At 45.0% G+C, this 20,562-nt stretch overlaps 1 protein-coding gene across 1 annotated transcript in view; it reads right to left on the bottom strand.

Moving 5' to 3' along the window:
• Window positions 1-17,939, bottom strand: part of csmd1a (CUB and Sushi multiple domains 1a) — a 237,581-nt gene extending 219,642 nt beyond the window's left edge. The window contains exon 1 of the mRNA XM_028987988.1: window positions 17,559-17,939. Within this exon, the coding sequence (XP_028843821.1) occupies window positions 17,559-17,625 (67 nt within the window). The 5' untranslated portion in view covers window positions 17,626-17,939. The remainder of the gene's footprint in view (window positions 1-17,558) is intronic.
• Between the last annotated feature and the right edge of the window lie 2,623 nt (window positions 17,940-20,562).

Below are 20,562 nucleotides of genomic sequence, written 5' to 3'. Positions count from 1 at the left end.
CCATCACCCTGAGTGAGCAGTGGGCAGCCATGGCAGGCGCCCGGGGAGCAGTGTGTGGGGACGGTGCTTTGCTCAGCGGCACCTCAGTGGCACCTCAGTCTGCCAATCCCTTGGCGGATTGGGATTCGAACCGGCAACCTTCTGATCACGGGGCCGCTTCCTTAACCGCTAGGCCACCACTGCTAAATCGTCCCACTGCCCAGTTCTACTGTATAATGCATCTTTCCTTCAACATCGGATAGGTGCAAATATCATACTTTCTGTTGGTTTAGGAAATGCCCTAAGAGCCCGGCGGGTAGGAGCATCAAATAGCGGAAGCTTCTGAGAAGTAGGCGACAGAATGCACGGTCCTTATGCCACGCTACTGACAGGGTTATAAATAAGAGATAATAGCCGTCGCAGGAGGTTGTGTTTCTTTGCGGCTATTAATGTCAGATAACTCCTTCCTTATGACATGTATCCCGGTTTGCATTATAAAAAAAAGTATTACACAAGCACCCTGCAAGGCTATATATGCCATGGTGCACACTGGAGAATGTGTCACCATAAGTGTCAGAGCATGATGTCTTTTGACACTGTCGTAAGAACCCTGTCAGCACAATGTTTTCCAACGAATGCTGGTGGGTTCTGGGATATGTTGGTACAATATGGGTATTATATAACGCATTCGCCATGGTGCTTCTACGCCCTAAACCCATTGATGAACACGCCTTTTATCCTTCGTCAAAGACTGAAAAAGAACCAAAACCCGAACATGCAACTATTGTAAGATGAATATAATAGACACAAACAACTCCGGAGCTAATTAAAACTGAGCACATATTATGTTCACCACTTTTCACCTCTTTTGAGCATCAGAATTAAAGAATTAATGTTTGAATGTCAGCGCATCTAAAGGAATGGCAATACAGTGAGTTTGAAAAAACTGTATATTCCTTCTTTGATTGACCACGAGTCAAATTCTAATAATATGAGATAATGGGTTCGTGATATTCCTATAACTAAATTTTTTTTTGTAGACTCAAACATTAAACCCAGGAAAATGCAGCGCTCAAACCTTCAAATATGATTGGCTGCTTTATAATTAACGTAATGGGTGGAGAAAGACGAGGCCGGTTCAGCACTGGCGTCTCCATCGCTGCACGATGGGTGAGCCTCAGACGCGTATCTGAAGGCGCACTTTCTGACAAGCCATTACTGGGCCAAAGGAAAGATTTATTACCAGTAGCCACCAACTTGGCAACCTTATCCGGGACGAAGAATTCCGAATTTGCTCCGATCACGGTGCTTGGTGAAAAAAAAAAAAAAATTATCATTATGCAAGACTGTGTCTTGGCTGCTGTGCAAGAGGACAGTCCCATGCTGAATGTCATCGCTGTAAATCTGCTAAATAAGATTTTTTTTTTTCCTTCTTCATGACTAATGTTTGTGGGAGTCGGTTTAAAGCCTGCGACACTTGTCATTTTAATGCAGAAAAGATTTCTCTGAAACGAAGGACCAAGGCAGGCAATTATGATATTGCAGTAAGTCTGCGGAGCAGCAGGCTGCCTGTGAGGATTCCTCGGAGGACAGCAGAACACTAAAGGGTAAAGAACATGCAAGCGTTACCATAAAACTTCAAGAGGTTATTAATAGCGTAAGCCTTTTGCAAAACAAGCGTAGTTCCTCTAAAAAAAAAAAAAAAAAAAAAAGCTTAGTTCTTCTAAAAGTTTTGCTTTTGTGAAGGATGCACAAGTAGACAGTGCAAAAAAAAAAAAAAAAAAGATCAACAAGAACCATTAACTCAGAGATACTTGCAGAACTGAAGGTGGTGGCATGCTGCTCGCAATGTCAGAATTTGTCTTCTTTCATAAGGATGTGCCGGTTTCCAAACATATATCATTATACAATTACGTAATGGGGATTTCGAAGGAACGTGTTTTGGCTGCTGTGACCCTGACGGCATTTTCACAGCATGGCGTGTCGCAGGCGCCCTGGCAAACATTTGCATGCAGGGGACCACTTGTGTTACAGATCCGCACGCCGCCGTAAAATGTCACATGACACTTTTATCTGGCCACTGCATTCCACCCAACGTACTCCTTTACAATGAGCGCCCCCCCTAAACAAACACATGAACATTTCCTTCTGGCACAAGCTTTTTCTTTTTCTTTTTTTTTTTTTATAAAAAAGCAGATTTTAACCCAACGTTTGGAAACAGATTTATTATTCCATTACGTAATTCTCAGAATGAGTCTTAAATATACCTTTTCAGCGGGCTCCTTTCAGTAAAGCCACCAGCAAAACTACAGCAGCGAAGTGCAAATACACATTAATGTAGAACGACTGAAACCCCATGGCTATGATACAAGTGAAAGATTAATTTTATAATAAATATATGAAGAATGTTTGATTAGTCTTACATCCTACTGTATTGTATTCTATTATACATTTATATCAATGCATTACAAACCAAGTACAATTAACATCTGTAATCAATTAATATATAGTTACATTACCCTTCTACACAAATTGCAACACTGTGGCTAATATATAATAATTAATATGTAGTATTAAAAACAACATAAATAATGTGTAGCTTGCATACCAGCAGTTAATTAGGGAGTCCTAAATGAAAACGTTACCGGATACGGAATGCTTTCCAAAAATCTAATTATCAACAAATGCTGCAAAAAGCATGCGAAGGAGACCATGGCTTAATGTTATTATAGATATTAGACTGTGATAAAGCTGGTGTGCATTCACGCAGATGCAGCAGGAGATGGTGAAGCTGACATCCATGCAATTCCATCACCATTCCATTTTCCCCTCCAGCCGCGGCGAGGCCTCCATTCATACATACATTTCATTTGCCAATCTCTTAATAAACGCCTCATATCTCTCACAGTAGACCATAACCCAATTTGAGGCCTTCTCCCTTCCGCGCGGGTCGGAGCCTGTCTTACACAAAGTGGCGCAAATATTCAAACTATATCAGTTGTGATGTCACCACAATAACTGAGATGATCAAGAATTATTCATGACAGCCCTCCAAACATTTTTTTTTTTAAGTGACATGCTCAATAATGTCACCTTAATGAATGCTTTAATGTAGCGTCACATGGAATTCTATTTTCTGGGAAGAGGAGGAGGGTGAAAAAAACATGTCTCATCAGAGTTTCGTGGACATGCCTCTCACACCTTTCAATTTCCTCCTGTGTGCCTTGTCCCAAGGTCGCGGGTGTAAAATTGCGGGGGGAGGTCCTCCAAGGAGACAGAAAGCACCTCCCCTGAGAACGTGTCATCTTCTAGCCCCACTCCACCACCCCGCTGAGCCGCAATGGGATCATTCTCCGATGTCGGCGGGAACGCGTTGTTCTTCTGGTTTTTATTTACGCCGTTTCAGACGTGGGTAATACCAGCGGAGCGACGCTGGCAAACAGTAAATCTTCTGTAGTCTACACTGATGGGAGCCCAATTAAGTATGAAACAGGGCTGTCAAACGCGCCTTTGTGCAGAGTGGCACGAGCGAAGCGGCCATTTACGGCGGGCCCTCCCAGGCCACGGCGCCACGCCCGCCGGGCGGAAAACGGAAGGAGAAGAGCAGTCGGAGGAGGTGACAGGGACCCTGTACCCATCACCCATCCGGACCCCGTAGCATCACACCTGGCGAGCTTGAAAAAATAAAGCCGATGCGCCATCGGCCGCGCCCCGGGAGTGAGACGTCGTCCCGGCGGGTCTGTAACGAACGACGGCCAATCTTCTGACCAAACCTTCCCGCCGCAGCCCCTGGTAATAAAGCAGCTCGCGCTTTATATTTTATCTTGCGACTATTTACATGGGGCTGTGAATTTAATTTGGATATTGCCAGTGTTAAACCATCAATTCGGCCCCTGACAGCTCATTAGAATGTGGCGAACACGGTCCCCGGCTCCGGCTCTGGCTCCGTAGTTGACGCTCCTGCAAAGTGGAGTGCTGTCTAGTGTGAATCGAGGGGCTATGGGTTTAAGTGCTCCGTGCCGTTCGCTTTCCGTTATCAGCACGACCTCGCCACAAAACAAAGAAGCGGGACCCCTGCCGGTCAGGCATTTTGACTTTGCCTCAACCTTCATGTGTTTCGGAGACTTTTTTTGCGAACGCTGAGAATGAACCCCCCCCCCCCCCCCCCCTTCTCATTAAGGGCTGCTCAACTTCCGCATAAAATTAATAAAAATCACTGAATCACGATTTCATTTTAAATGATTACAGGGAATGGAATGTAACAGTTTGAAAGGATTTTCTTTTAATAGTAAAGTAAATATTATATATTATGTGGACAATAAAACGAAATATAAAAATATGCCAGGACAACAGTACGTCATACTAAATATTTTGGACAATTCTGACACATTATGTCCTGATTTCTGATTGATTTCAGTATTTCTATTCATTCAGTATTCATTTATTTGTGCTGAAAGCTTTTAAGGCATAGCAGAGCGTTTCATTTCAATTAAAATACTGAGCAAGACTATAGCACCCAGTACATCTATTGCATGTCACTACATCTATTGCAACCTTTTAATTTAAGATTTTTATTTAATTTTATTTCAATGTTTAAAACTGGTCTCATTGTTTAGATAAATAGCACCTTTCATCACCATGCATCACATTCTGGTCTGGTTTTTAAATGCTCACGCATACATTCCCATAATGTTAATTTGTGTTAATGTGGTCGAAATCGTCGTGACATTTTTTTATGATTGTTTCTATAGTCGGCATAACTGCTGACGCCTTCACAGACCACAAAAAAATGGACAATGTGGTTTCTTTATTTCAAAGCCCCACACAGTGTATGTCAAATCAGCGTATGTCACCAAAGCTTGTTCAGACAAATTCAGACAAATGGGACAGGACCCCGGTCTTACGTCCTCCACCACTTTCAATGCCATGATGGAACCCCGGGTTGAAACAAAGGACACTAATTGGAGAACAGGCATGCGGTGAGGTCAGGAATGATGCGTGGTGCGCAGGACTCCTCATTACTTACTCCTGTTTCTACCTGTTATTTAAAGCCTTTAATGGATTAGCACAGACGCACGCGGCAGGAAGCGAGAATATATGCCATTTCTTTCATCTCCTTTCTTTCAGATCCCCACTTGCAAAGCCACAGATTGGAAACAAAAGAGGAGAAAACATCCTCTTGTTGTTCACGCACTTAAGATATGGAAATAAGTCGCAAAACACCCCACAGACCTCTTTGAAACTCAATATTTGCTTTTTCTCCACTGTTCTCTTTAAAAAAAAAAAAAAAAAAACGTTTCATCAACATTTTTACAATTTTTCCTTAAAATTGCTTGTTTGTTTGTTTGCAACTTTATTGCTTCACAGTGGAAAAGACGCTGAAACTGGGCGGCGGCCACATGCCTTTGCAGTGAGTTATAATAATAGCAGCGTTGTATGAACAGACCTCTGAGGGGTGCAATTAATCAAAATGTCAGCATCAATGTACACGCTACATGAAGAGGTGAAGCCGGCGGCGGCCTAGCCAGGCAATCCCATGCACTTTTATTCCGGGCTTTCCTGTTTAAACAGAAGCCAAGAAGACATGCTACCTACATGACATGATGATGATGAAATGTGGGACGAGTCCTGCAGGTCAGGATCGTATAAAAAAATTCGAAAGGGCATGTATGCATAAGATAATGGCGTCATGTTGGCAACCGAATTTGCATACAACCTCACTGGCTTTGAAGGCCAGGAAAGACGGGTCCCCGTCACCATGTCCATCGCGGTAACGCCCATCTACGTGCGCTTGGTACGCTATGTGCAGCTCAGCAAAGACAGGCCACGTGCACGGCAACAGACGGCTGCTTCCTGCTGTGTGTATGTCTGTGCTACCCACCTAACCGTCCCGGTCATGACTTATACCTAGGTTGCCATGGAGACTATCAAATACAAAAACCCATCCTGTAGCTGTAGGTGTAGCTGTTTAAAATGCTGTCTGGAACAATGGCATCGAAGGAAGCCTGAACAATAAAGGCTTTACACATTTACACGACATCTACTCAACATGCAGAAACTGACACCAAAGGCTGATCCTGCTGAATATGGATTATTACTGTACTATATGTCTACAAGGTATGGGAGCCAAATATGTTCCTGTGGCTTGCCCAGGTTTAATGAGGACCTATTGAGAGATATGAAAAAAGACACGTCGAGTTAAGCTGCTGAAGTAGGTGCTTCACCCGATGCCGTGCCGGCTGTGGCCAGCGTTCCTCAGCGGAACCAGTGGATTCCGCCAGCTCTTCACCCTCCTCATCCACAGCATATGACTTGGCCTGCCAACCAGCAGCTGTGAAGCTATGGTTCTACGGATCATGTTATAGTTAAAGTGAAGTGATTGTCACATGTGATACACAGCAGCACAGCACACGGTGCACACAGTGAAATTTGTCCTCTGCATTTATCCCATCACCCTGAGTGAGCAGTGGGCACCATGACAGGCGCCCGGGGAGCAGTGTGTGGGGACGGTGCTTTGCTCAGTGACACCTCAGTGGCACCTTGGCGGATCGGGATTCGAACCAGCAACCTTCTGATTACGGGGCCGCTTCCTTAACCGCTAGGCCACCACTGCCCCACCATGTTAAGATTCTTGTGAGGATTCTTCTCAGTCGGTGAGTTCTCAGACCTTTTTCATTCGCCCACCAGCGAGTGTGAGGTCAGGCCCCACATTTTAACACTTTTAACACTTCGGTTTCCATCCGCATTAAATGTCAGTGTGTCTGACAAGGCCACCCATCCTCATATCAATTACATGATATAGAAATAACCGTGTTATTTCATCACATAAAAATGTATAATGGGATCATATTGCACAGATTGATGTTTCTGAAATAACCGCAAGGCTGCAGTTTACGTTTTTAAGAAGAAAAAAGGGAAGGAAATCAATTAAATTTGTGTTGCACAGCTGCCACCAAGCCCGGCACTGCGCTTAATTAGGAGCAATTGACGTATCTAACACAGCTGACTGAAGAGTTATTATACCGCAGGAAAAAAGAGGAAATTCGACCTCATGCGGGCAGATGACAACAACACGGTCTTTAGAACCAAACAGCAAGCCTAATCACATGTTCGATTTACAGTCTTAAAGTCACCCGTGGTACCTTTTTTTTTTTTTAAAAAGGAAGGTAAAATGTGACGGTGATGCCATGTCACCTCTAACCCGGACCTGAGCGACAGAGGACGTGGCTTTGGCGCCTTTCTCCGCCTTTTAGTAACTCAATCAGCACCTTTCCACCCAAGCGATTCCACAAGTCCACTGTCTTTTCTCAACCCCAATTCATTCAGCTACCCCACATCAGTCAGCCGGCGCCACCGCTGCAGCCCACGCTGTGTCTGGGGGCACGAATTGGTTTGGCTGACTATCGGCGCGGCCTCGATCACGTAACGATGGCACGTCCTCCGCTGAAGCATCTGAGCACAGACGCAAGGCACGTGAGAAGTTGCGTGTTAATTAGTGAGGACTTGGCATCCGTAACTACTGGTTAAGTTTCAAGTTTTATTGTCATATTCAGACAACAATGTAGCATCATTATCCATAATTAAGGATTTATTATAATAAGTGTATATTATACTTTTAAATTAAAAGTATAAACACATTACTTATACTTATAAGGTGTTAGTAGCCTAGCGGGAAACACACTCGCCTATGAACCAGAAGAACCAGGTTCAAACCCCATTTTCTACCATCGTGTCCCTGATCAAGACACTTAACCCTGAGCGTCTCCAGGGGGGGACTGTCCCTGTCACTACTGATTGTAAGTCGCTCTTAATAATACATACTAAATTACTAATAAAGACCCCTGTACAATGGCCGTCATGTATTTTTTTATCTGTGACTCACAAAACACTAATCTGGAAGTGCGCATGGGTGTGCATGGGTGTGTATGGGTGCGTGTGGGTAAGAGAGAAGGAGAGAGAGCACCCAACGAGTTATTGAACTTGCAAGATCATCTGTTATATGCATGCAATGCAGCAACAGGTAATAATTTTGCTTTCTGTAAGAAAGCTGCCATTTCCAACAAGAATCGCAGTGGACATTTCAGCGTCCTTCTACCACAGGGTCCATAGATGAGATGAGAGTAATGCAACGTAGCTGCTTCAGAATGAAATGAAACAATCTGCATTCACGTACACCAAAATTGAAATATTCTACAAAATCACCATATCATATAATAAAAAAACACCTTAAAATACATACATAATTAATAGCTTTCCGCAAATCATCGAATTATGGGAGAAAATGAGGGAACCTGCAGAAAACCCAGAGAGAAGAATACCCAGCAGGCAACTTGTCCAGTGCTGCTTGTTGCTGAGTCACTCAACCTTTTAAATCACAAATATTCAAATATTAACATATTGAAAAAAGTGCCTCTGTATCAACTTCAACCGGAATACAGAAGGGGGAGCAACTAAATGTCCATCTAGTCTTTAAAGACATGTCACTGCAAAAGTGTCATTATCAGATGTAGCTTCATTGGACAAAGCAAATGCATTTTTTTAAAAGTCCTTTTTTTGAGAGAAATGACAGCAAACTGTTACAAAGTGCGATTACACTTGAAAAGAAAGGCGATCAAATCGTGACAAATCATGCAATGTGATTTTCCAAACCCTGGCGCTCAACATTAGTTATTTCAAGTTGATGTGGCATGTCAAAATAATGTTAACAAATACGAGTGGCACATTTCCTCATGCTGCGAAAAGGGCTTTGGGTTAAGCATCCACTGAAGCAGGGGTGTCAGTGCCGTCTTCAAGGCTGTTTGGCTGATCTTTTTATTTATATATAGTACAGGCCAGATGTTTGGAGACACCTTCTCATTCAGCGTGTTTTCTTTATATTCATGACCATTTACGTTGGTAGATTCTCACTGAAGGCATCAAAACTATGAATGAACACATGTGGAGTTACGTACTTAACAAAAAGTGGAGACCTGGCCTCCACAGTCACCCCAATGTAAATGGTCATGAAAATAAAGAAAACACATTGAATTAGAAGGTGTGTCCAAACTTTTGGCCTGTACTGTGTGTGTGTGTGTGTGTGTATATATATATATATATATACACACACACATACACACACACACACACACACACACACATATATATATATATATATATATATATATATATTACACTTTTGTGAACCAGTCAATAGAAGCTACGGTAGACAGATAGAAACAACTGGAAAGGGACCATCACATAATATGATGGTCTAGTTAAACTGTATGTTTGATTAGAACAGATATTGGACATTGTTGGACAAAGTAAAGTGATTGTCACATGTGATACACAGCATCACAGCACACGGTGCACACAGTGAAATTTCTCCTCTGCATTTATCCCATCACCCTGAGTGAGTGAGCAGTGGGCACCATGACAGGCACCCGGGGAGCAGTGTGTGGGGACGGTGCTTTGCTTAGTGGCACCTTGGCGGATCGGGATTTGAACCGGCAACCTTCTGCTTACGGGGCCGCTTCCTTAACCGCTAGGCCACCACTGCCCCACCACAAGGCTCTCTTACATTCGAGTCAATAGGTTAATTGAGTTTGGCCTGGCCAGTGCAGGTGGCCAATTGCAACCCAGGCCGGGAGCAAAAGCCTGAAAGAGCTGACTGACTGGAACATGAATCGGAGATAATCGTGCATAGATAAAAAAAGGAATGTCAGACAGTGTAAGCAACTCGTGTTCCCACCTTGACCTTCGCCTACATAATCCTGAATCAGCGATCCAGCCTGAACGTATCTGTGATTGCAGCTCCAGGCGATTCATTTGTTGGCAGTGAACTGAGGACCAAAGATCAGCCAGGGCAGCTCCACGGTAAACCGTCTAAAAACTTAAGTAGGCACGATCACGGTGAAAAAGCCTTGGAATCTGTGTCATGCTGATGTGTTCTCACAAGCATCTACACAACCACACAGACCCACATATAATTCCCAGAAACCAGCACCGGAAACAATACAGAACGGACCGGTACTGGCTTGTGAATGCATGATCAGCATAGTGTGAATTGGCCCTTTGCTTGCATGGCACAACTAAAGGATTCATTTTGCTGCATGTTTTCTCTCCCTCGCAGCGTTTCGACAGCATTTCAGACTGATTCAGGGGGGAAATGAGTTTATCCATGCTTATGAATTTCAAGTATTGGAATAACGTGATTGAACAGCGTGTATTTTGGGAGGATAGAGAGCACATGGGACATTAATACTACTTGCGCACAAACTATGTATATTGGTAACAGTATTCATGGTACAAGTAATTTTGCATCAAATATACACACCACATACTCGACATACCGTATAGTGTACAATGAACTGGCAGCCACGTCTGCAGTACTGCTGCATTGTCGCAGAATTCTTTCCATCCATTCTTTCCATTGTGTGTGTTGCATGACAAGAAAACCCGAACTTGAGCTATAAAATGGATCTGTGCAAACATAAAGCACTGCACCGTCAGTGGCCGTATAGCGGAGGCACTCTTTGTAACCGGGGAACTGAGCAGGTCATCTCCTGACCTGTCCATTTTTCAAGGTTCGAGGTTTACTGAAACAGCACTTCCTCTGTGATCACACCAATGCACACACAGCATTAGACATAAACGAGTGCGTGTGTGCGGTTGTAATACAACATTTTTATAAACCTCAGTGAGTGTAATAAAGAAGGTAAGATTTTTAATAGCTGCCTGCAAAACCACTGAACTATATGGGAGAAAATGAGAGCACCAGATATGAAGCCCAGGATGAGAAAATGAAAAGTACCCAGCATGCAACTTCCACACTGGCCTCCTTGTCCCAGTGCTGCATGCTGCTGAGTCACCTTTTAATTCGCGAATGTTCAAATATTAACTAATATCATAAAATAAGCGCACCACTGCCTCTGTATCAACTTCAACTGTCAAAGACAAAACGCAAGGGAGAGCCACTAAACGTCTTTCTAAATGTAAAAGTTTAACTGCATCGATTTCATTAGCAGTTGTTTGGCATGTGGGTGGTAGTAGCCTAGTGGGTAACACGCTCACCTATGAACCAGAAGACCCAGGTTCAAATCCCACTTACTACCATCGTGTCCCTGAGCAAGTGTCTACAGGGGGGGACTGTCCCTGTAACTACTGACTGTAAGTCGCTCTGGATAAGGGTGTCTGGTAAATGCTGTAAATGTAAATGTGGAAGTGAAAAGTGAATTGAGAAAGTAAACACATCAGGAACGAGAACGTAGGGCGCACTGGCGGCTGGCGCGGTGGGCTTGGAACGTTGCCGCTTGGGCTCTAATTGGGGTGAAGGAGGGTGGGGGTACTCGTAAGCCGCGGCTGGAATCGTGGGCGATCGAGAGTAAACAAGAAGCAGAAGTTTAGTCCAGAAGCCAGAAGTTTAGTCCAAACCTGAATTCATATCAACGAATGAGTTCACGATCGTTCCTGCTTTTCGTTGCCCTTTTCTAATGTCTGTTGTTAGGGACGTTTATCTCAAAACAGGTTATTTCACAGGCAACTGGACTTTATTGATCAGACTTGAGAAGGCCCTCTGGAATGGAAGGGCGAAACGTTGTCAAGGATCCATAACAAGTCCAGTTGCCAGTGAAATAACCTCTTTTGAGATAACCATGGATGACCGAGAACCTTCAGCTATTTAAGGACCTTCCGGGTTGGCGAGTTCACCTCCGGCGCCCTCTGGTGGCCCGGCGGGCGAGTGGGGACAAAACAGTCCTTAGGTAATAAAATATAATATTGCACATGGACATGGAATAGTGCATGAAGAACAGACATTAGCAGCACATGTACACTTGAAATACATGACAAATTAGGTTTGACAGATTAGGACCAGGACTACATGTGCTGGAGTGTGTAGTATGTAGTGCATTAACAGTGTGAAGTCATTGACAAATGACATATATGTGTTTTATGATCTTCACAGAAAATGAGCCAAAGTTACTCAGTTTGCATAAATTTGCATCAGTTCTATTTAATTTTTTTTTAAATAAACCTATCATGAAAAAAAAGTGCTCAGTTGTTATTAACCATGGTATTAGAACCTATAATGATATATATATGAGGTTGAGGTTGAAGTTTATTGTCATATGTACAAAGTACAGCGTGTGTGTGTGTGTGTGTGTGTGTGTGTGTGTATATATATATATATATATATATATATATATATATAGATAGATAGATAGATAGATAGATAGATAGATAGATAGATAGATAGATAGATAGATAGATAGATAGATACACACACACACACACATACACACACACACAAACATTATAAATCCTGCATTAATAACATTTAATTACTATGCAATAAAGAGGATTTGATTCTGAGGGTTTTATGGTTTTGAGTATTTTTTGGGCCTATTTTATTTACACCGCTGTTTGATATATTATCACCATTCTAGAATTCGTTGAAGCATAAGTAAGGCAATGGCGCAGTGGCTGAGATGAAAGCGGGCCTTGCACTGGTTTCCGTAGGCCTACATGGCAGGAGCAGAAGGGAGGGAGGGGGAGACAGAAAGAGTGCCGGGATGTGGGATGAGGGCTGGGTGGAGGAGGAGGAGGAGGAGGAGGAGATTACCTGTGACACTGTTTTTGAATTAAAAAAATAAAGTCAGCTGGGATCAAATACCACCCATATATAGACCCAAAAAAAAGAATCAGAAAAAAAACAGAATCTCATAAGGCTCCTTTGATTATTTCAGCGAATAAACGTGACTGCGGCTCCGAATAAAAGAAAAGAGCAAGGTGGGTCTAGTTCACAGCTAGAAGAGGTCCCCCTCTGCCCCAAAACAGACATTTCTCGGGTTTAAGATTGCACCTCGCACTCCCCAGAGTTTGCATGGGACAAAATTGTGTGGTAAATCCACCTTCCGAAGGTAAATGTCACCTGCTGAGCATCTGCTAATGCCTATTTCTGGCAATCTTCTGCCCTTTGGAGAATTTTGATCAGGTTCCTGGCATTTACCCGGAGCATTCTGTAAGACACCGCCCCCCCCGCCTTCTAACCTGTTAATACAGTTACCCCCCATTCCGCTCCGATGCTGGACGCGACTCTTCTGGAGTCCCTCCACCCGAGCCAGGGAGCTTCGCTGCAAACTCAGCAAAGTCTCCTTCTGACTGACAAACGGAAAACGCGCCAATTAGAATGCCTCTGCGATGCCTTTCGAGATAATTACATATCCTTATCGCCTCTCAGCGTCTCCGAATGACGTGACGAGCATGTGTTGAGTCTATTCCCCATTACAGGGTAAATGTAGCATCACGTAACAGGCACTTCCGATAAGAAGAGAAAAAAAACGCTTTATTTCGGGATTCTAAGAGTTAAAATGTGGGATTCGGGTTAAACCTTCGTGCCTCGGCGGTTTTATATAGGTATTACATCTCCCGTTGGGTAATAAAATCTACGGAATATCACACCCGCACCCTTCAGAAAGCATATTTATTGCAATCCGGCTAATGGGTTGAGGCAGCGCCAAGCCCCCCTCGAGATTTGCTTCGAATGTGACTAAATTTAGTCCATTTACTATCGCCATTGGAAGCAGATGCCTTCACGTCCACGCATGTGACCGACTGAATGACTCCCGTGATTGGAACGTTGGGATGCAGCTGGAACGTTCCTCTGCTGGTAGGCTCGGATCACCGGCGGGAAACAGTGGCACTGATTGGGCCCGCCGCGTCTCGCTGAATGGAACAATTAGGCCACACGCCACCCAAGAGTGACGGATTTGACGAATAGGCCATTCGCGCTCTCAAAACCGCGGGTTAAAGCATGTTTAGCCTTTTCATCCACGTCAAGATCAATATTTATATGAAGCGCATATACGTGCGAAAGCTGCATTGGCTTAAAATACTTATTACATGTATTTTTATTATTATTCATGACGCAATGCCAATTAATGTTCAAATGAATGACAAAAACAAGTCCCCGACAGGCGGAACATTCGCTCGCCGTGGTTAATGACTTTCCGTCAACTGTCAGAGAGGGTTTCGCATCCATCAGCGGCCCGGCCACAGCGACGTGTCTAAACTTGTCACACCGATTCACCGGACGCATCAGACGCGTTCCGTATTGCCGAACAGGTCGACTGCTCAGCATACAACGTTCGGCTCAGAAGACTCTCAAATTGGACGTCAGGGGCGCGGGCGCGGGGCGTATTGGAGTAGGCGGAGACTGGTTCCAGCGAGGTGTCACTAACCCAATCAGGGCACGATCCCAGCATGAACTGCGCAGGTCAACTGCTGTGCTCCTTCATGCATTGAAACCCTGATCCTGATCAATCAGCAAGTTCATATTTACATTTTACAGCATTTACCAGACGTCCTTATCCAGAGCGACTTACAGTCAGTAGTTACAGGGACAGTCCCCCCCTGGGGACACTCAGGGTAAAGTGTCTTGCTCAGGGACACGATGGGTCTTCTGGTTCATAGGCGAGCGTGTTACCCGCTAGGCTACAACCACCCTATTATTGATATTCATATTGAATGTTAGATACAATACAGGTTTTTTTGGGTTTTTTTTGGACCAGGCAGGCTTTTACTCACTCATGCCTCATGTGCTGCTAATGAATCATGTGATCTGTGGGTGTCTCAGCTGCTGCCCCTCTAATACAGGGACTCATCAGTCATTTTGTGCGATGCTGCAACGTCTGCCATGCACAGCGTGCGCAAGAGAGTAAAACAGTCGCCCGTTTTGTGGGGGGTGTGGGGGGCCGAAGAGGAACAATTTAGCATCATTACACCCTGCGCACCGTGCCAAACCTGAGCAAGGCTGATTCAAATGCACGTTTTGCTGAACCGAGAGCCATCCCGCGATCCCCTGATCTCCATAACCTTAAAATCACATTAATAGATGGAAAAGCGGCTTGATTTCGCTGACTCCGCCCGCTTTGAAATGCAAATGAGTTAACCGGCTGCACACGTGAGCGGGGTCCCTGCGCAGAAACTAAAGACCTTGCATGTCACACGAAATAACAGATGAACAAGAGATAAACCACAAGAAAAGCATACTTACGGTTGGCAGTTGGAAAAGCTCTGTGCTTTTTTTGTCTTTGTGCAGTGCATAAAAAGATGGCAGGCCGTGCTCTTTTTGGGGGTAATTATGCAACGCTTTGAACGCTCGCCTTGTTTCTATTTTCTGCGAAAGCATCTGCATGCTTTTGGCTTCCACCTCATTGCCCATGGCTACTTGTGACCTACAACTGCTTTTATGCCGTTATCGCTGGTTGACATCATGATAATATTTTCAGGAGGTGGTGGACTTTGTTTAAACGGGCACATTTGTGTGGAATGTGGTCCTTTAAATGGAAATCACCACGGACCGCTCCTCAATTATTCTCAACTCGCTCGCGTTCCATAAACGCTTAAAACCCATGATCCCGGCTGCCAGAGCCCGTCCTGGAGGGGCCGCTAGTCCACCCCGGGGAGAACACACATGCCACACTCAAGGGGCAGCGGTGGCCTAGTGGTTAAGGAAGTGGCCCTGTAATCAGAAGGTTGCCGGTTCGAATCCCGATCCGCCAAGGTGCCACTGAGCAAAGCGCCGTCCCCACACACTGGTCCCCGGGCGCCTGTCATGATGCCCACTTCTCACCAGGAGTGATGGGTTAAATGCAGAGGACACATTTCGTTGTGTCACCGTGTGTCGTGCTGCATAGTTTCACAATCACTTCACTTTCACACTCACTCTGCAAATTTCTGGAGAGCCCGAGGAAACGCGGGAACAGCACGTAACTCTGGTAACTCTGCCCACACGCGGTCCGAGCCGGGATTCGAACTCACAACCGTGGAGGTGTCACCGTGCGAACTGATAGTCACCAGCTACAGGGAAACAAGCCGAAAGATCCACGTTCGCGCTGCCAACTACCTGTGGATGAGTTGAAAACGATGCCGTGCAATGACATGTTCAATTTCGTAAAATAAAATCCCAATCGGTGTTATTTTTGCATTCAATTTCAAAAATTCACTGTACCCCACCATCATTACGTTATTCGTGTATATGAGGCGTCGAAGCCACCTGACACCCAGTACCCCGTACCACCTTCGGGGCCCCCAGCCGGAAATCTACATGGCAAAGCCAGACAGCCAATAAGTGGCATGGAGGTGTACTTAAAATAAATCATTTTTAAAGCATCCTGTCCAATAGGACGAGATTAATTAGTACTCGTCCCTTCAAAATCCCCGCGTGCCTTTGAACAAGGAGCAGCAGCAGTCATTGTCATTAACGGTGACAAAACTAATGATTCCTTTACGAAGTTGGGAAGCGGTCGACGCGCCCGCAGCATCACTAATGCCTCTGAAAAGCGTGTCCTTTAAAAAGGGAAAAAAGAGACGCAAACGACGGGCGTGGCGGAATCGCAGGACCGGGACCCCCGGACTGCGGCCCTCAGGCGCTCCGGAGCTGGACAACCCCTCAAACGTGCTGACACGCGTCCTGTGGACAAATCCTGGCCTGGTCCCCAAATCGAATGGAAATACAGCTTCTGACCTTCAGCACAAGTGCCTAAGTTTCCCCTGGACATGACACGTGATGAATAAAGTAATATCGGTGACCATATTGATCCGCTGCTGTGCGGTGGTCATATATGGAGCATGCATGGACAAGTTCTGCACAGCATCAGTTGCCATGGATCCTCCGGCATCCGACAACTGATGCATTAACCGGCGTGTGTTGATGAAATTCCACGTCGATAAATTGCTCTATATTGGCGGGTGGGATTCCGTGGCACAGCAGCGCGTCGGCGCAACGTATTCGACTAAAGTGAAATGGGAATGTACTGCGTTGAGGGGCTGAAGGGGAATAAAAGCCAAATAAAACACTGGCACACTGGCACATGGTGGCTGTGATAAAATAGACGACCTTCCACGCACTGGACATCGCGCATCGGTTCGAGTTCGGCGCCTGGTGAGCTCCTGCGCGGCTGGAGACGGACGCAGACGGGCGCCCGGCGCGGAGAGATTATCGGAATAAAAAATACGAAGCGCAGTACAGCTGGAGGGTAGAAAGACCCACGGATCCAACCGATCCCACGGATCCCACGGACCGGGCTGAATCATGTCTCCAAAGGCCCCCCATCACTTCCCACCGACCGGGCAGATAAACTTTCAGGTCCCTCGTCTTATTTATTACTAATGCTTATTATTATTATTATTACTACTGTTTATAATACGCGTTATTTCCACTCCAGGATCAAATATAAAAGAAAATCTGGTATCATCCATCGTGTGCGCAATTATGCGCAAGAAATGTAACGCGAGTGAGTCAGACGCTCCGATGTGGTGCGCACACGTACCCAGATATCCAGGCATTAAAAGCCCGTTTAACCAGTTCATTCCCAGCGTGTCGCGTCGCGAAAAGCGCCACGTCCACCGAGCAGAGGACAAATATATATATTTATATATACCCACACACACACATCGTAATGGTCAAGTTTATGGAAAAGTCCGAATCGCGACAGGGACGGTTCGAATAATCGCGCAATAATCATTATTAAAAAAAAAAAAAAAGACGTCGGGGTCGGTGCGCTTTTTTTTTTTTAATTCCTCTTTTTGTTACTCACCGTTGGCGGCGGTGATCAGACCCGCGAATGTCAGCAGGACGTGTTTAAAATCCCCCATCACGGCCATGTCCGCTGCTATTCCGCGGCGCAGAGCTCCGGCGCGGTCCGAACGCTGGCGTGACGCGTGTGGTGCGGGGACGCGGCCGCCGCCGCTGCGCTCATATCACCGGGCAGGGCCGCTGGAGCGGACTGGAGAGGAGCCGGGGAGGAAGAGGAGGAGGAGGAGGAGGAGGAGGAGAGCAGGCGGTTCCGATCGCGGCGGAGGGAGAGCCGGACTCGACCATCACGTCTCGTCCTCGCAGGGGAAAAAAGAACTTCGGCTGCGGGGCTTCGGTCCCGCCGCGGGCGGCGTCAAACGGCGACGCCAAGCGCCAAGCGGCGCGTAACGCGGGCGGCGGGGGAGGCAAATGAGGGGTGCGGGGGCGGTTGGGGGTGTCCTGCGACACAGAAATATATATAAATATATAACAATTCAAATAAAAGACAAGCGTGGGGATTTATTTCGCGGTTTGTGAAGGTGCGTCACTTGCGCGGACTCCACTTGCGCCTGGTGGCTTTATTAGAGGTGACCTGGGTTCATTTGGGCCAAGTTTGCCTCTGCTACTTGTGGGATGTGTCCACAGACAACCAAACACTTTCTGGCGCAGATCATTTAGAATAAAGTTTTTTGGTTTTTTTTGCTGCTCTCGTTGTGACGCCTGTGATTAGATCATTTCACCGGTGTACAAAATATCAGTGTAGACCAAACTGTATAAAAGGGGGACTATAATTAATCGATGCAGATTAGAGAGAGAAGCGAATTACGCAGAGGTGTTCCTGCAACAGCAAGAACAGCAGAGATGCCAGAAAGTTCGAGTTCTGACGAAGCAATGCTGCCACCTAGTGAAACGAGGGAATGATGAAATATATTAAAATCCTTATATATATATATATATATATATATATATATAAAAATTAATGTACAGTACAGGCCAAAAGTTTGGACACCTCCTCATTCGACGTGTTTTCTTTATCTTCATGACCATTTACGTTGGTAGATTCTCACTGAAGGCATCAAAACTATGAATGAACACATGTGGAGTTCTGTACTTAACAAAAAGTGGAGACCTGGCCTCCACAGTCACCGGACCTGAACCCAGTTGAGATGGTTTGGGGTGAGCTGGACCAACAAGTGTTAAACACCTCTGGGAACTCCTTCCAGACTGTTGGAGAAGCATCGAGAGAATGCCAAGAGTGTGCAAAGCAGTAATCAGAGCAAAGAAACTAGAATATAAAACATGTTTTCACTTATTTCACCTTTTTTTGTTAAGTACAGAACTCCACACGGGGGCTGTACCTGCATCTGATAAATACCATAAAAATATTTCATTAAATTTTCATTATTTCAAAATACCGTTTGTACAGATATTTTAAATCCTACATCAGATATCAGAATAGCTACAGCTAAAATCCTCTTTTGCAGCTACGAAGCCCAACAGAACAAAGGGCCATCTAAGCAAAAAGACGAACTTGTGGAATAGCAGAAAAACTCGACAGCTACGCTCAGCGGGAGTTTTTGTTTCAATGTACTATTTAAGGCCACGCACAATCAAGTTTGCAGTAGTAAAAAGTAGAAACGGAAATCCAGTTGCAAACCTTGTACTAATCCAGCTGAGTTCTGTAATTGCTTCAACCTCATTGGTGAGGGAAGTGGTTGGAAGTAGCGAAATACTACATTTAGCAACCTGCTGCATGCATAATTCAATTGTTAATAATCAGCTAAATTAGGCTACACTAATGTACTGGCAGTGGTGCTTGAAATAAGGGGATTGAGCGTCTCTGTTCTAGATAGATGTGTGTGTGTGTGTGTGTGTGTGTGTGTGTGTATGTAAGAGAGAGAGAACTGGGACCCAGTCCAGGACTTGTTCCTGTCTAGCCCTCAGTGTTTGCTGGGATGAGCTCCAGCTTCCATGTGACCCTCGCTTGGGTGAGCAGATGCAGATTGTGAAGGGGTGGATTGTGGGTATCTAGAAGCACACGATAAAAAAATCTGATGGGCCTTTCAGTGCGTTGTGCATTCATTTCTGTGAGAGCATTTGTGGGCCTTTTGAAATATTGTCCCAACCTATGCAGGACGATACATTTACAAGGCAGGGCCAATATGACCTGTAAATATACCTCACAGTGGAATCACTATAAAACATTATTGTATTGGGATGGAATTAATAGGTGCAATACGGTTAACATCTGCTTGGCAGGTACAACATTTTAACATGACTGTCACTAGAAGTGGCTAGTGACATGGCGTCAGACCTTCAAGGTTGTAAGTTTGAATTGCTGCCTGGACCTTGTGTGTGTGGAGGCTGTACCCTCGTTGGTCACAGGTCTCCTTTGGGTTCTCTGGTTTCCTCCCACATTAGGTGAATTGGTGACTGAATTGTCTTTAGGTGTGAGTGAATGGTGGGTTGGCACCCCGCCCGGGCTGAGAAATTGTTCAACTCTTCTGAACATGAAATGCTGAAAGCAACAAAAAATTTAAGAACTTTAGCACTGGTGAAATGAGGTAAGTCTAGAACACTATCAGGAGAACTATAGCCTGACAGAATGTACCGAGTAACAACAGAAGCGGTCTAAGCACTGAGCCCTGTGGCACCCCAATTAAAGGAATTCCCAGCATTTCATTGTTAATGGAATAATTACCCTATCGCCTAAGGGTTTTCTTTTTTTACCCCTTGATTGACTATTTCAGCAATTCAGAAATACACTAGAAAGCATAACCCCAGAGCCTGTGGGTTGTGCATTCAAATTCCACATTAAGGAAATGGTGGAAAATATAGAAAACTTTTTAAACCCCTCGCACTTGCATTAATCATTCTGATTATTGTGCCCTTACTAAATGAAAGAATACTCATTTCATCAACAGCGATCTTCTACGGTCTCAAAAGAAATTGCACAACGTGTCTAACCACTGCAGAATCTTTGAGAACAGGTCTTTGTAGAACGAAACAGGAAGGTGTGTTTTATG

The sequence above is a fragment of the Denticeps clupeoides genome, chromosome 8 (genome assembly GCF_900700375.1).
Source record: "Denticeps clupeoides chromosome 8, fDenClu1.1, whole genome shotgun sequence".
Lineage (NCBI taxonomy): Eukaryota > Metazoa > Chordata > Actinopteri > Clupeiformes > Denticipitidae > Denticeps > Denticeps clupeoides.
Note: the sequence above shows the minus strand (reverse complement) of the source record. Positions and strands in the feature narration are given on the sequence as shown.